The following is a 15,372-nucleotide window of genomic DNA, read 5'->3' as shown; positions in this document are numbered from 1 at the left end:
AGCCGGCCCAAGGCATATGCCAACTACACGGTCGCTTAGGGCCCCCACGCCACCAGGGGGCCCCAGAGAGCACCGAGACGTCGTGATAAAAAGTAAATATATACATGAAATTAAAATAACATTGAATAATTTAAACAAAATTGTATTACACCAGAAAAAAAAAATGTAATTTTGACAAAATACTAATACTAGGTTAATTTATGCCTCCTGTTGGCTGCTGCCACCGTTGGGCAAAATTATTTAAGTATTGTATTTATTATTTAAGTATTTAATTTTGATTACAACTTTATTTTTCTGTAAGATAATGTGAATGTCATTTGATTCTATTTTGTATTTGGATTTTGAACATTTTGCTCACCATTGCACATCTGAAAGAAATTAAACTATTTAACGTGTTTACTATAAATGCAGTCTCCAGCCTGCTGATGTTACTTTCAAATAGTTAAATTAATGAGCCATACTTATACATCACTCTTTTTGTAGCAGTTAATTAAACCATATTTATGAGTTTGCTATCCCTTTAAGGTTAAAAACAAGAATGACACCTGTATAATGTAAGATGATTACAAATAATGCTAATGATTGTGGGTCCGTTACACACATAACAGTGTAGGCTATGGAATAATGAGGCATCTGGAGCTGAGGTGATGGTAGGGGGGCCCCATATGAAATTCTGCTGAAGGCCCCATAAAGGCTTGGGCCGGCCCTGGCGACGGCCACAGACGCTGTTTCTTGTAGAGCGCGCTCTCACGGCACCGCGGAGGCACCGCGGAGGCACAGCGGACGGCGCCACGTCGGGGGCGTGGTTTGGTCTTCATCTGCCGGCTCTCATTGGCTAATTCAGATGAAGGCGCTGGTGACGGAGGGGAATTCCCCCACAAGCCTCTTGACAAAAATTACTTATTAAGCTCACTGTCACTCATTCAGCTCGAGATTCTCCGAGGGACAATAACTTGTGACAACTGCTGAGAGGGACGAGTGTGTGTGCACCATGGATGGTGAGTGGCGGAATATTTATGTGCTTTGTGACATCAGCGGGAACTTAAAGAATATGAGGTGATGAAAGAGAGATACATAACCATACCTCTGCCAGAAAAAAAACAAAAAACGCATTCTGTACTCATCTACATCTGTGCGTAGGTAGAGATATAGATTTAGTATAACCATCGCTTCGTTCTTAATCTAAAATTGTGCCATAACGTTGCAAAATAGCTTTACTAAGTTCAATACAATGTGTCGCTGTTCGGCAGTATCGTTTTTTATTTACCAACACTGAACTTCCTCCTTGTTGCAATGTTGGGCAGCTTTAGTGGTTGGACAACTTTGGCAGAAACTTGATTTGGCGTGTGAAAAGCTGCAGAGCAAAATTCTATTTTGTCACTAAAAAGTGCAGCTTTCGGGTGGGATTTGCTTGTACATTTTCCTTATTCGTTTCTAATTGTCACATTTTCCTCCTCAGTTCTTATGCCCTCCATGCTAGACGATCCACACATAAGTAAGTTCCCATCATTTTTTTAAATTTGTTGCTTGTTTTCACATATGAAAACTAAAAATGTGTGTCTGTGTGTGGAGGAGTGGGGGGGGTCAGTAAATGTATGCCATGTCATTTGACTTCCCCTTTTTCCCTGTTAAGATTTCTTTTTTTTAGACATACTTTTTGAGCATGTATGACGTCCTGAGGGTCTCATAATAATAATAATAATAATATATGATATAATGTGTGGATATAACGGGTCTTAAATGTGAGCCACAGTCGTACATTTGGAGCGTACTTTGCTGCAGAAAGAGGAAGGCAGAACAATCTCAGAGCCACTTTTTTTTTTTTTTTGCCATACGCCTTCTAGATATGTCAGAAATGTTACTTCACTTGTTTCAAACTGGGCTACACAACATCTGTCACACTTTGAATAGAGACCGCTCATCACTCGGCTGTCGTTTTGAACAAAACCATGTTTTATTTGCGTTTTGTAAAAAAAAACAAAAAAAAAATCGAAATGCTGTACACCCCAAAACCAGAAATGCCTCTCAGATCAGTTTTAGTTCCTCTCTCAGACGGGCATCATGTGCAACTAGTTTTGTTTCATGCAACAGGAGGATGAAAGTAGGACTGGCAAACTCATTTCGTGCTTTCTTTTGAAAGCAGGCCGATGTTTGCCTTGTTGGTAATACCCGAGTTCACTGTTTGCAATTTGCTCGCATCTATTTGTGCTAAAACTATCTGGACTAAATAGGCTCGGCCCTTAAGTTTTCTTCAAGATGTTGACATCACTCTTACACTAACTGGAAGCTATATGGAGAAACCTCAGGAAGTTATAGTTCTGTTCTGACTTTTTATAGACTTTAATTAGCACAAACCATACGTGTCAATGCAGCAAAAGTAAAAGCTATCTTGACCAATCTTCACCTGAAAAACAATTTAAATAAAGGTTATGGTGCAATTGATTATCTAAAACATGACCATTAGCTTTTGGATTCAGCCAGAAACCAGCAGCTGTTTGGCAACCTAAGCAGAAAAAAAAAAAACATTTAAAAAAAACTTACTCAGTCTTTTTCATCCTTTCACACTTCCCTCAAATTTGTCCACCGACTGCTGCTCATTCTTTCTGCCTCCTCCACAGTGACTGAGCCAGCCGTCCAGATCTTTGAGCAGCCCAAGCAGAGAGGAATGCGCTTCAGGTACAAGTGTGAGGGTCGCTCTGCTGGGAGCATCCCCGGCGAGAAGAGCTCCGACAACAACAGGACATACCCGAGTCTGCAGGTCGGTCAGCAGAAAATAGATCTCTTCCACTGCGCTGATTTCCATCTTTCTTTCTGCATGAATGGATCCATGGAGCCAGTTTAGCTGTGTTGATATCACAGGAAACATCTAAAACTTTGTGCGTTTCCAAATGTTTTACCTTCTTCGCAGATCCTGAATTACTGTGGTAAGGGGAAGGTGCGTGTTTACCTGGTGACAAAAAACGAGCCGTACCGGCCGCATCCACACGACCTGGTGGGAAAGGACTGCAGAGACGGATATTACGAGGCCGAGTTTGGTCCAGACCGCAGAGTGATCGCGTGAGTTCTCCTGTCCAAACGCACTCTGTCACCAAGAGCAATCATCACACCGCAGGCCTCAATTTTATCGAAATAAGTAATCACTCTCTGTCACGTGCAAACACACGGCGCCTCGCAATCAATTTGCTTTCTATTCACGGTTTTTTATGTTTTCGGAAGGCATCGAGTGTAAACCGATGACCTCTCGAATGCAGAGGAAGAAATAACACACACACACACACACGCATACTCATACAAAGCATATTTTTCAAACCATCTCTGCGAGGAGAATGGCAATATGGGAATTCCCCAAGTGACATCACCCATATTTGCTCTATGTTAGAGAGAGAGAAAACAAAGTTTGTGTGTGAGTACTGAGGATGTGCGATAGTGTGAATGGATCAGTTTCTTTTGGTGTGTAAAATTTGCAAATCCCTCATGGACTTCTGTAGTAAATTCAGAATCATCTACGCAGTTAAACCGCACCACTCCAGCAAATTTGGATTGCATATGATCCTTAAACAAAAGAAAATCCTTAAATGTGTTCTTAGTAATCTGACATAATGACCAAACTTGATGGATGAGAATAATGACATCACTGCATGCTTTTTTTTTTAAAGGTCATCGTATTGTTGTCAGTCTTCCCACACTTATTTGTGGGCTGATGTGTTTTGCTTACTAATAAACAGTTTGTGGCAGTAGTGGACCTTTTATCATGTTGTTTTTGTGTTCTTATTACCACAGTTTCCAGAATCTGGGTATCCAGTGCGTGCGGAGGAGGGAGGTGAAAGATGCGATCATTCAGAGGATCACCAGAGCGATCAACCCCTTCAACGGTGAGTCTTCCGACTATGATTTGCCACAATCTGACCGTTTCTGTTTGTTTCCCCCGTTGTTGGGAGGAGTCGTTACAATGACAGTGGTTCAGCTCCGTTTAACTTATGAAAGATCGTGACTGATCTTATTTGTTATTTGAACAAAGCACAAAAGGAAAAACTATTTGAAACACCAACATCATTTTTTGGCATTCTTTAAAATAAAGTAAACATAAAAATGCAAAAGTCTGATCCTAGATAGATAGATAGATAGATAGATAGATAGATAGATACTTTAAGATTAAGATTAAGATCAGATTTATTGTCATGCATACATGCGTACACACGAAATTTGTCCTCCGCTTTTAACCCATCCAGGTTGGCAACTGTTTGACACGCACATGCACATGCACAGGGTTATTGATCCCGACGGAAATTCAAGCATCCAGTAGCGGACATAATAAAGCAATAAAAATGTTTATACAATAATAAACACTTTAAAAACAATCTAAGAATTTAAAAAACTGTTTAAGAATATAAAATATAAAAATAAAGTGACCAGTGAAGTGACACGAAAGTGAAATATAAAGTGATCAGTGAAATTCAGAAGTGTCATCACTGAGATCCTACTGTAGTATACAAATATATATATTCCTGTGTTCTTCAGAGGTTTATTATTTCCTGAAAAGTATTAAAAAAAGATACCCCAGCCACTGTTAATATCTCCACTTTTGAGAATCAAATGTAGATGAATCCACAGCTGAATATAGTTTCTCAAAAATGTACTATAAAAGTAGTCTTGTATCTCTGTCTTGTACAGTAACATGTCCTAAAACCTACAGTCATATTTTTTATTTTAGGAGATTATTGAGCCTTTCAAATGCGAACGATAAAAAGTGTATATAAAAGATGCACATGGACACCATAACACGACCCATTGCTCTGTGAGTCACCATTTTGAAGCTTTGAGTCAGCCGTTTGACCAACGCCTTCTTTGCTTTCTGGAGCCAGAAGTGACAACATGCGCATCAGACTGACAAGCTGGATACAAAATGGATACTATACGTGCAACCGCTGCATGCACCCTTCTTTCAAAGCAGTCACACCCTAAATTATGTTTAACTTTTCAAGTTAATAATGTAATATTTTGAAGATTAGTACAACACCAAACTACTGCTTGCCGTGTAAAGACATGGTCCCGTGATGGTGTTTTGAACCAGAGAAAGACGTACGCATCCCAATACGACTCTTCGCTTTGAAAATTGAGCTCCTGACTTTGATTTTTTTTATCAGTTGTGTTCAATAGCAGCTGGTCAGACTGTGCATGTATGTTTTGCGCACGTGAGTCACTTTCTGTGCAGCGTGATACGGGCTTACTTGCAGATTTTCCTCAACTGAACAAACTCGCGCTAAAGAAGCCTCCGTGAGCTGAAAACAAGGAGGGAGGAGACCAGAGTAAACCTTGCTCTGGTTTTCCCAAGATGGAGTTATCTAAGAGCTGCTGTAATGGCTGTAATTGAAGGTTCCCTTTAACTTTTGGTTGTTTGTTTTGGGTTGAGATTCTGCCTTTCTAGTATTGCACGCAGTGTTTTTCAAGGGTTCCATACGGGACTTCTAGCTTCTAGCTTAAGCTTTTATACATTCCACAACTCTCCAAAGATTTCTTACGTCAGCTGCAGGTTTTCAAACCTACCAACCCCTCATAAAACAAGATGGCTCCTGAATGCTTAGATAGCAAACACCAGTAAGCCAGCTAAGTGCACATAACTTTCAAATCAGACAACGTAACTGATTAGCTTACAAAACATCAAAGTTTGGACGCTTTACTGGAATTTAGTAACTACAATGTAATGACAAAATTTCTAATTGAAACACCCAACTGCCAACTCTTGCCATGTAGATCGTTAATTTTAAAGCAATGTTTTGTAACTTTAAAAAGTAGGCAAAAGCTAGTCGTGGGCAGTGAAGTTCAATTAAGAAGAACACAAAAATTTACTTTATCTCAGTTTGTAAATGCTTTTTGTGTGTTTTGTTATCTACTCTGGTAGTCTGGTGGCTAATTTGAGCTAACAGAGTTTAGCTCAGACTTTATTTATATATACAATGAAGTTGCATTTGTAAAGACTAAGAAGTGTAATGAATAAGGGAAAGTGGCTTGTAGTGTTAAAGCACGTTCAGTGTTCAGCAAGACTAGAAAACCACTATATAAATGACCATTTAACTGATTCATTTGTCACTGTGTCAAACACAAATTATAGTATAGCTTTCATTTTGCTTTTGATATCTTTATAACAATGTATCCTACAAGCTAGTCACAAGTGATATCAGCTCACCAATATATAATATGAGCTCTGAATTTAGGTAAAATACTTTATTATTTACTGTTGTAGCCACAGCCACTGCCTCTCGTGCTGTTGTTTCTGTTAAACACGTTCAAAACAATTCACAAGAATTGTTTTCAAATGTTGGTTGACCCAGTTCTCTGGCAGCAGAGCAGATTTTCCTTACATCAAGTCGAAAATCCGCTCTCTTGCCTCTGCACTATCGACAATATAGCCATTTCCTTTATGTGCTTTCATTCTGCGGTCCTCCAGAGCAGACACACAGCAGTTCTCGTGTACAAACAGGCGTTGAGCTACTTCCCCATTCTTGGTCACAGTTGCTCAATTCAGTGCAGTGCAGGACGCCACGTGAGAGATGGGAATGCAGGATTCATTAAAAGGGGGAGGGTTAGACCGAGGGGGTTCCCCAGCTCTCAGATATGATGATAAAAGTAGGGTAGGGAGCTTTACGGGTCTGTAAAACTGGCACGGATGAAAGGTTTATGATTAGGTTTGATTTAGATGCATACATAATTTTAAGTTTTTGTGTTGATCCTATCTCGTGTTGACTGCAAATATGAAACAAACTTAGATATGTGTATTTTTGTTTACTGCAAATAAGATCTGATTTACCATTGCCTGTTGGTGAGTGGAAATGAGATCTAATTTGTCTGTTGGCAGTTTGAATTAACTTCATTTGTCAGACATTCAGATACGCAGTGAGCTGTACATTTTTCACATGTTTGAGGTTTTACTCTCTTTGATTCATTGCTTTCTGTCATTGTAAAAGTATTGAGACTTGATGTTTGACTTTGTCCAAGCACAGCATAGACAGCTATTAACAGAATAATGAAGTAAGCTCAGAAAAACCTGATGCAGTAACACAGATGCCTCCTGTGTGACATATACTTTAACCCTTAGCGCTGCTGACTGGGCTGTGATCAAATCTCTATTCTCATAGCTTATCGAATGATGACTGCGTTGCAGGGCAACACATGAAACCGTTCTTGTCACTTTTGTAGTGACGTTAGGCTGTTATTATCTGACACTGCAAGAGTCTTCTCATAGAGATAAAATCACTCGTATGAATGTCAAATAATCATAATATTGGTTTGGTTGCAAGTTGCCACGGCAACACCTCAGACTCATGAGACATATTTATGGCCACAGAGGAATTAAAGGGGCAGCTGGATGCCAAACTTTCTCCTCTCTACAACTCGCTTCTGCTATGAAACTCAGCTGCTTCCTGTGTGTGTGTGGGGGGGGGGGGGGGGGGGGGGGGGGGTAAGACGGTCCCCCTGCCTCACACCCAACACACTCGTTCCACCAACTATTCACGTGAAATCCCACAAACTCGAACCTGCTGACCTCCTTTTATCTCACACGGCTGCAGCTGGAGATGGACGGGCTATATTACACTTTAACATTATCTGTCGTTCGCAATATTTAATTTCACATTTCTCACAAAGGGAAATTAGCTCCTGGTTTGTTCCAAATTGGAACCTCTAGTTTTGTTGTTTGTTTGTTTTTTTTATTGTTATTTTACCACTCATCGTGTAGTGATGATTAAATCTACATGACATAGTTTATTTGAGCAAGATTCTCTGTCACCCTTTGATGGAGAGAATTAGGTCAGTGTCCTAACGACACAGCTGCGTGTGTGACGTAGTGATCTGTTTCTTCACATTTTCGGATGGTACCACCTGGTACGTGTCATCTCATTTCACACAGGTCAGAAATTTGCTTAAAAACCCAGCATGACACGTGTTTATTCATTCGCCATCATTGTATTATTTTCATTTTACTCTGAAACAAAGATTAGATCAACTGGGGCTGAAAATGAATTGGTAAGCTTTTGGTAAAGTCTGTGTTGTTGTTTTTTTTATGAGTAAAACTGTGAAAAACAGAAATTATTGTCAGGTTTTTAAAATAAAAAGATATGGGATGTAAGAGTTGATTTCACAAACAGTTCATTTCTGTCATTTCCAGTTGGGCTGTTAATGCCTTAAGGGCTTTAATTCCTTATTATGTAGGATATATATGATCTAACTACGGTATAAAACTCTGTAATGCCTGAGCTGAAGTCACACAAACACAATGCTGTCTCAAAAAATGAGTCACGCAGTGGAGACGCTTTTTGTGGTGAGGCTTGGCACCTGCCTCCTCTTCTTTCTCACTCTCACACTCTGCTCCCACCGTCACGCAAACCGCTCACCCTGCACCCCACTTAACACCCTCCCCTTCGTCGTTGCCCCCTGACACCACACGACTTGCCCCCCAGCATGAAGCCTGTGCGCTGCAGCTCAACGCACCCGGCAACCCTGGCTCAACTTTTTTTTTTGTTTTCCACCCCACAAGCACATACACACTCACCACTGCTGCCACCTACAACCCTGAAACCCACTTTCCTGCACCTGTCCGTCCAGCGGCTGCCTCGATCGGCAACACACTCCACCAACACTCATGCTAACATGCAGATCAATGCAGCATGTTCCACCAGTAAGTGCTGTGGTAGTTCCATCTTCCATTCATTCCTTCCTCCTTCAGTTTCCCCCCTGTGTGTGTGTGTGTGTGTGTGTGTGTGTGTGTGTGTCTACCACCTACAGCAGACAAACCCAATAACCCAACAAATCAATATAAGAGCAGAGCTGTGAGACTACTTGACTTGCAGAAAATGACAATAGTTGACAATTGTTGTTTTAGACATCTTCTCTGCTCAGTTTAAGTGCAGATTTTTTTTTCTTCTGCATCTCGGTTTGCTCTTCCACCTTTTAGCTTTCAGGCCAGGCTTAGTGAAACTCCGTATCACCTTCTACAGCATGGTAGATTCTCTGATTGTAACATTTTTGTGTATTTTTGGCTTAATCTGCTATGTAATACCAGAGTTTTTTAACAAAATGTGAATCGTAATGTTAACCTCAGAGAATGTTTATCATGTACAGTGTATCATTTGTCACTAAAAAAGACTCGCAGGGCTGTTAGGGGAAGCCGTTGACTTCCTCTTTTTCTCGGCTGCATTCTACAGCTGTAAGGTCAGACTCGATAAGCAAAACACAAACAGGCTGAGAGTATTTAGAACAGTATCAGCTGGTTCTGGCACTGCGTAGAGACAGAGCTTTCTTTTATTTTTTAACTTTTTTTTTATACATTTCTTTTTTGTTTCAGAAAGGTGTTTGATGTTATTACTCTATCGTGTTTTAATGTTACACTGTCAGCGCTTATATTTTTGAAATGGTAAAAAAATATCCAATGAAAGATCTCAAAAAAGAGTTGCAGACATTTTGTGTCCCACCACTTTCACACACGTCAACAGCCTCCACGGTCACTCATGCAGGAAGCCTCGTGTTTTACCTCTGTGTCACGCAGACGCTTCTTTCATCTCCGAGGTGACGTCGCGCAGCGTCACCATGGTAACAGATTGTAGGCGGGGATCCTCGACAGGATAGAAATTGAGAGACGGAGAAAGAGAGAGTAGGCAGATGTGAAAGCCTCTGCGCGTGGGCGTCTCTCAGCAAGAGCTGTCTCTGTTAGGTGTGCGTGCGTTTGCATGTTGATTGTGAAGGCGGAAAGTGTGAGGTTCACATGTAGATTTGTGTGTGTGTGTGTGTGTGTGTGTACATGGGTACGTCACTGAGAATGTAGGCTGAGGGAGTTAGAATAAAAAACGTGTCTATAAAGAGCGTGTGTTCATCAAAAGGTGAGGTTTAGGCAGCAGCCTACAGATGTGACGTTATATCATTGATATATTGACATCCATGCATCTATTGGGCTGCGCAGATTTTAGCCCATTCTTATGAAAACTTTTTTGGGCCTTTTCGATCCTTATGTAAATAGTGCCGCTAAATGAATTTGAGGAATTTGCAATGGCACAGAACAATGTTTTTTTTTTTTTTTATCTTTGGTAGTGATTTGCTGCCAAGTTTGTTTAACACCACAGAACGCTTCCTCTTCTTTGGCTGGAACAGTATCAGTCTTTCTTGTCGATATGAGTTTCTCCCCCTTAAAATGTTCCGACAGAGTACCTGATGAGTTTAATTTCCACATATTTCTCACATTTCTCACCCCATGACAGTCGATCGGGACATTAAAACGTGTTGATCCAAAAGTAAAATGTCTAAATGCGCAGTATAAACTTACAGCTCAGTTTTCTGTTTTTGGGGTCTCTTGTGATGGTCAAAAACTGAATGTAGCACAATTTGCTTTATAGAATAGAATAGAAAAATACTTTATTCATCAATTCTTGTGAATCATGGGGGGAATTCAAAAAGCATTATGGATGAGATTTAGAGTTTAAAAACATTGGGAAAAAAAAGATAAAAATGCTCTAAAGCACCCCAGTAAGACTAATGGTCTTACCCCAGCACTTTAACTCCATATAAAAATTAACTCCACCTCAATTTACTTATAAATTACAGCATCAAAAAGAAAATCTTAATCCATTCCTAATAGTAAAAGAGACAATAACACTTCACCTGGCCCTATAAAGACACAGTGTCTGCTGTGTGTTGTAAGTGATTCTTAGTTTTTTTTTTATTATTAATGCCTAGTTGTTGGTCTGCAACAGTGTTTAATTTGGTAGAATATGTCAAAGTACACATCTACATATATGCTGGGGCCCAATGATTCAGAGCAGGATATTCAGTTGTGTTCAAATGATTCATGTCATTCATTTCACCCGTGGGTAGTTGTAATATTTGACTGATCAGTGCATGTTTGTGTGACCTCAGTGCCCCGGGAGCAGCTGCTGCAGACGGAGGAATACGACTTGAACGTGGTGCGCCTGTGCATCCAGGTTTTCCTCCAGGATGAGAACGGCCACTACACCCGAGCACTCAACCCGATCGTCACGAACCCCATCTACGACAACAGTGAGTGGCCGAGCTCCGCCTGCGTCAAACATGCAGACGTTATGAGAACATGAATTCGATCATTTCTCATTTCCGTGGATTTATAAACTATTAAAGTATTAGTCATTACAATATAGTTGCATGTAGGGAAGTGCAGAGTGTTGCTGATAGTGGATTCCAAGAGCTGATAAATGATATGACATGAAGTCAAGATGCACACGCTTCAAAGTAATGCTCATGTGGTTTCTTAACCTCATCTAAATTCCGACGAGGGTAGTAATAATAATAATAATAATGTGCAAGAAATGAGAAGTTGCACATTTGGCTGTGGTGGTTCACACAGTACCAAAAGCTGCACCATCAATATTTGTTGCAAGATCTGTGTCCAGTTATATATTCTCTATGCTGTTTCGCATGCAAAAAGAGGAAGTTCTTTATACACACTAACCCTCAAAGTGCCATGTTACCATGGAGCACTTCCTCCTCTGACAGCAGGCATGTGACATATGACTCAACCTGCAGAGACCTCAGATATAAAAATAATGTCTTTTTGCTCAAACCTGAGGCAGACATTAAGGCAGTTATATTCTTTTCCTTTTTTCTACGTGGAATTACAACAATATTTCGAATAAAAGCAGATCCTGGTGTTATCTTTCTTGCAGGACACTGTTTGACTAGTTAGATTTATTGGTTTGTATGTTAACATTTGTCTGTAAATCATCAGGGGCCCCAAACACAGCAGAGCTGAGGATTTGTCGGGTCAACAGGAACAGCGGAAGTGTTAAAGGAGGGGATGAGATCTTCTTACTGTGTGACAAAGTGCAAAAAGGTACCAACTATCGGTGTTCTGCTCTGTAGACCTTTTCTGTTTTACAATCTTACAAATTTTATTGCGTTGTGGAAGTTTTTCACCTCGATTGTATCTCTCTTGTTTCCATTTACCTCCTCTCAAACCCATAGTTCTGTTGTGCTTTTCATAGCCATTGTACCCATCTCTTTGCATGTTGATTCAGTGTTTTGCTCCTGTCATACCCACCACCCGTCTTTTCCACAGATGACATTGAGGTGCGCTTCTTCTCCGACGACGGCTGGGAAGCCAAAGGCTCCTTTTCACAGGCTGACGTTCATCGCCAAGTGGCCATTGTGTTCAAGACTCCGTCATACTACAACACCACCGTCACAGAGTCGGTCACCGTGCACATGCAGTTGCGCCGACCCTCCGACCAGGAAGTGAGCGAACCGATGGATTTCAGATATCTGCCTGACGACAAAGGTGAGCAGTGACCACCTTCTTTTGGTTATTTGTTTCTCGCACTCTGTTTTTTTTCTACCGTGTCTGAGAGTCGAGCCAATAGCTGAGGCTCAATTCCCAGTTAGATTCAGCTGATCTATAAGGATATTCTGTCTTTTTTATAGATCCTTATGGATACAACGAGAAAAGACGCAAACGAGAGCGAGAGTACTTGATGAAGATAGCAGGATTGACAAGTAAGAGAAGTGGTACTCTATAATCAGTACAACCCACACGTCTGCTATGATTCTACTTCAAGTATACGTATTATAACCAAGTGTTCTGGCCTCTCTTTAGGTGGTCCTTTTGCTGGTCTGGGGATGAATAGGCCAAAGGCAGTGCCACACAGTACTATGACTCACATGCGGAAAGGTATGTAGATTCTCCCGAATTGTAAAGATTAGACATTAAGCCAAACAAGAGATTCCCATCCGGGAACTGATAACATTTCCTTGCTTACCTACTATATTCCACTCTCTTACCCAGACCCAGGCATGTACCTGAGGCAGACCGCACCTACTTTGCAGCAGCAATCCACTGTGTTCAATCAGCCCTGCCAGCCAGGCTCTCAGAGTGTAATGATGACATCACAGGCTCCTAATTTACAAATCAGTAATACATGGGGAAATCCCAACCCTGCACTCTCAGTGGACACAGTCACCATAAACCCATCTGGATCCATGAGCAATCGTCCAAACAGCAGCAGGCAACAGCAGCCAAACCGATCTGGTTACCCCCACAGACTGGAGCACAACAGTTGTGAGGGTAACACCCTTCCTCAGCTCTCCGTGCTGGATCTGCAATGCTTGGATACAGTTTCCCAGTCCTCTGTGATGAGTCAGTCTGAGTCCCAGCTGCTTTTCCACCAGTTGCATCAGAGGAAGGATATTTCCCAAGAGACTCAGGCCCAGTGCCAAATGGGTAACCAGAACCAAGGTGTCCAGACTGTGTGGCCCAGCTTCGGTACCCCCAATACAGTCCAGAACAACTTTAACGAATCAGTACCCGGAGGTGGAGGGGGGTCACAAGGGATTGGGTCTTTCCCATTCCTTGAGGGAATGGAAGAGGATTTTCTGAAGGGCCTGGTCGGAGGGATATCTCAGACTGGCTTCCAGCTGAAGCAAGAGCCCCAGATTACAATTGGACAAGACAGAAACACCTCTCTCATGCAATCCCCAAGAGAGAGCCAAGAAAATACGTACACCAACCTTCTCCCGCGGCCCATGAGCAATGGCACCAACATGGATCTAAGAAGACAAGAAGGTAGTGGCATGCCGCAGCACCTGACAAATTTGCAGAATTCTTTTGCAAACAACAGCATGCCATCAGAAGGCCACTATTCCACTTTGGCTGACTGGGTCAAAGATTCTCAGCAAAGCAACTAAAAGGGGCAATTTTTTGGTATCATGACATAAACAGAAGCAGCTCTATGGAGAACATAGATCCTGTTTAGCCTTGCAAACCCAGAATTTCTGCCTCACTCATGCTAAGCATAGCTTATAGCTTAGGAGGCATTTGCTTGGGTTATTACAGCAGTGGGCATATGACCAAAGTTGTTAGCAGGAAGTTGGATCCATAGCCGTACTGAGTGTCAAGGCAAAATATTTTATTACTTTCTGTTTAGCCAATCAAGGCACCTGTCAGGTTGTCTTTGGTCATTACTTCCAACTATTCATCAGGAAAGACGACTTTTTCCCAATTACTCTCGTGCAAATTATGATTTCCAGACAAGAAACAGGCCATGCCGTTCTAGAACTGTGTCTCAATTTTTGTCAGCAATGCATTGTTTCATGATTAATGTTGTCGAAACTTAAACGTTTGATATGTTGCAGTGTTTAAAGAGGTGCTTAATTGCATCCATGTAATCCATCTGCTGGTTAGGCTTTCCAACTGCTGGTGCTCTGATGACTGGTTAACATAATTGGCCTTACATAGGCTCCACTGGTTTCTGTTCGAATGAACCATGTTTTAGGTTGTCATGATGACCTGATCAAACTTCAAGCTAATGGCTTCCAAGCCAAAGTTATATCTTTGAGGCATTGAATGTACTACTTTTCTTCTTTGTTTTTTTTTTTCAAGTAACGCTGGATTCACTATCGATGTAATGTATTCTAAATGGTTTGTTATGTGGTGGTTTGATCTTGAGAAAAACAAGGGCTAAATGTTTTTTGCGATGTATAGCAGAAGCACTTGTTAAATGTCACGGTTTCACTTTTTATTTCTTTATATTTTGAAGTATGTTGCTCTTTTTTTTATTATTGTTTTTCTAACCTAAGCATTTGTTAAGTGCACTCTGTACATACATGTTAGCCACAGCTGAGTAGAAGCATTTATCATGCTGAAACACTCAAGAACTGGCAAGGTACAGAAATTTCCATTGAGGAAGTGGGGAGAAACACGGTGGTGTCTTTCCTTTGTAATGACTATGTCATACCAGTGATCGCATGTGCTGTTGGATGTGCTCAGAGCATTTCTAACAGATGTTTTATGGATTCAGATGTCAATTTTATGTTTTATTGTTTGATTAATTCAACTGAGTCTCTTGGAGATGCCTACTGAACGCATCCTGTTTATTGATGAATGACTGCAAATGGCCGACGATTCCCAAACACTGGCTTTTGTCAGGCAGCTTTGTCGGTTTTCGCTGAGTTCAACCTTGTGTTTTCTTAATTGTTGCATTACAGAGGATTCTTGGAGTTAAATGAAATTTTCTATTGTGACGCCCATTTTGTAAGACTGCCGTTTTTTTCTACGTGATCAGTTTTTAATAATAATAATAAAAAAAAACAAAGGTAAATAATTGTTTCAATATCTTTTTGTTGTTCATCAGGATTTTTGTATTATATCCGAACAAACAGCGTTAACTTCCAACACAATGCAAAAATACATCACTGTAAGTGATAATGTTTAAGAGCTACCAAGAGCTGTTTGGAGGCAAGGCAAGGCAAGTTTATTTGTATGGCACAATTCAACTACAAGGTGATTCAAAGTGCTTTACAGAGACATTAAAACAGTAGAAATAAAAAGCACGATTTAAATTTTAAACAAAAAAGAAAGAAATA

General features: G+C 40.8%; 1 protein-coding gene across 1 annotated transcript; it reads left to right on the top strand.

The window, feature by feature from the left end:
* The first annotated feature begins 899 nt into the window (after positions 1-899).
* Positions 900-15,117, top strand: rel (v-rel avian reticuloendotheliosis viral oncogene homolog). Its single transcript, XM_075474634.1, has 11 exons — positions 900-998; positions 1,460-1,495; positions 2,619-2,758; positions 2,909-3,057; positions 3,781-3,872; positions 10,900-11,040; positions 11,744-11,848; positions 12,074-12,292; positions 12,436-12,507; positions 12,608-12,682; positions 12,797-15,117. Exons 1-11 carry the CDS (start codon positions 992-994, stop codon positions 13,693-13,695), a joined length of 1,935 nt encoding a protein of 644 aa, XP_075330749.1. The 5' UTR covers positions 900-991; the 3' UTR covers positions 13,696-15,117.
* Positions 15,118-15,372: the final 255 nt, after the last annotated feature.

The sequence above is a fragment of the Odontesthes bonariensis genome, chromosome 2 (genome assembly GCF_027942865.1).
Source record: "Odontesthes bonariensis isolate fOdoBon6 chromosome 2, fOdoBon6.hap1, whole genome shotgun sequence".
In the NCBI taxonomy this organism is placed as follows: domain Eukaryota; kingdom Metazoa; phylum Chordata; class Actinopteri; order Atheriniformes; family Atherinopsidae; genus Odontesthes; species Odontesthes bonariensis.
The sequence above is the reverse complement of the archived record's forward strand: the minus strand, read 5'-3'. Positions and strand labels throughout refer to the sequence as shown.

Coding starts and splice junctions, on each gene's coding strand:
- rel (XM_075474634.1), top strand. Junction 2,759..2,908: donor GGACATACCCGAGTCTGCAG/GTCGGTCAGCAG, acceptor CCTTCTTCGCAG/ATCCTGAATTACTGTGGTAA. Junction 11,849..12,073: donor GTGTGACAAAGTGCAAAAAG/GTACCAACTATC, acceptor TCTTTTCCACAG/ATGACATTGAGGTGCGCTTC.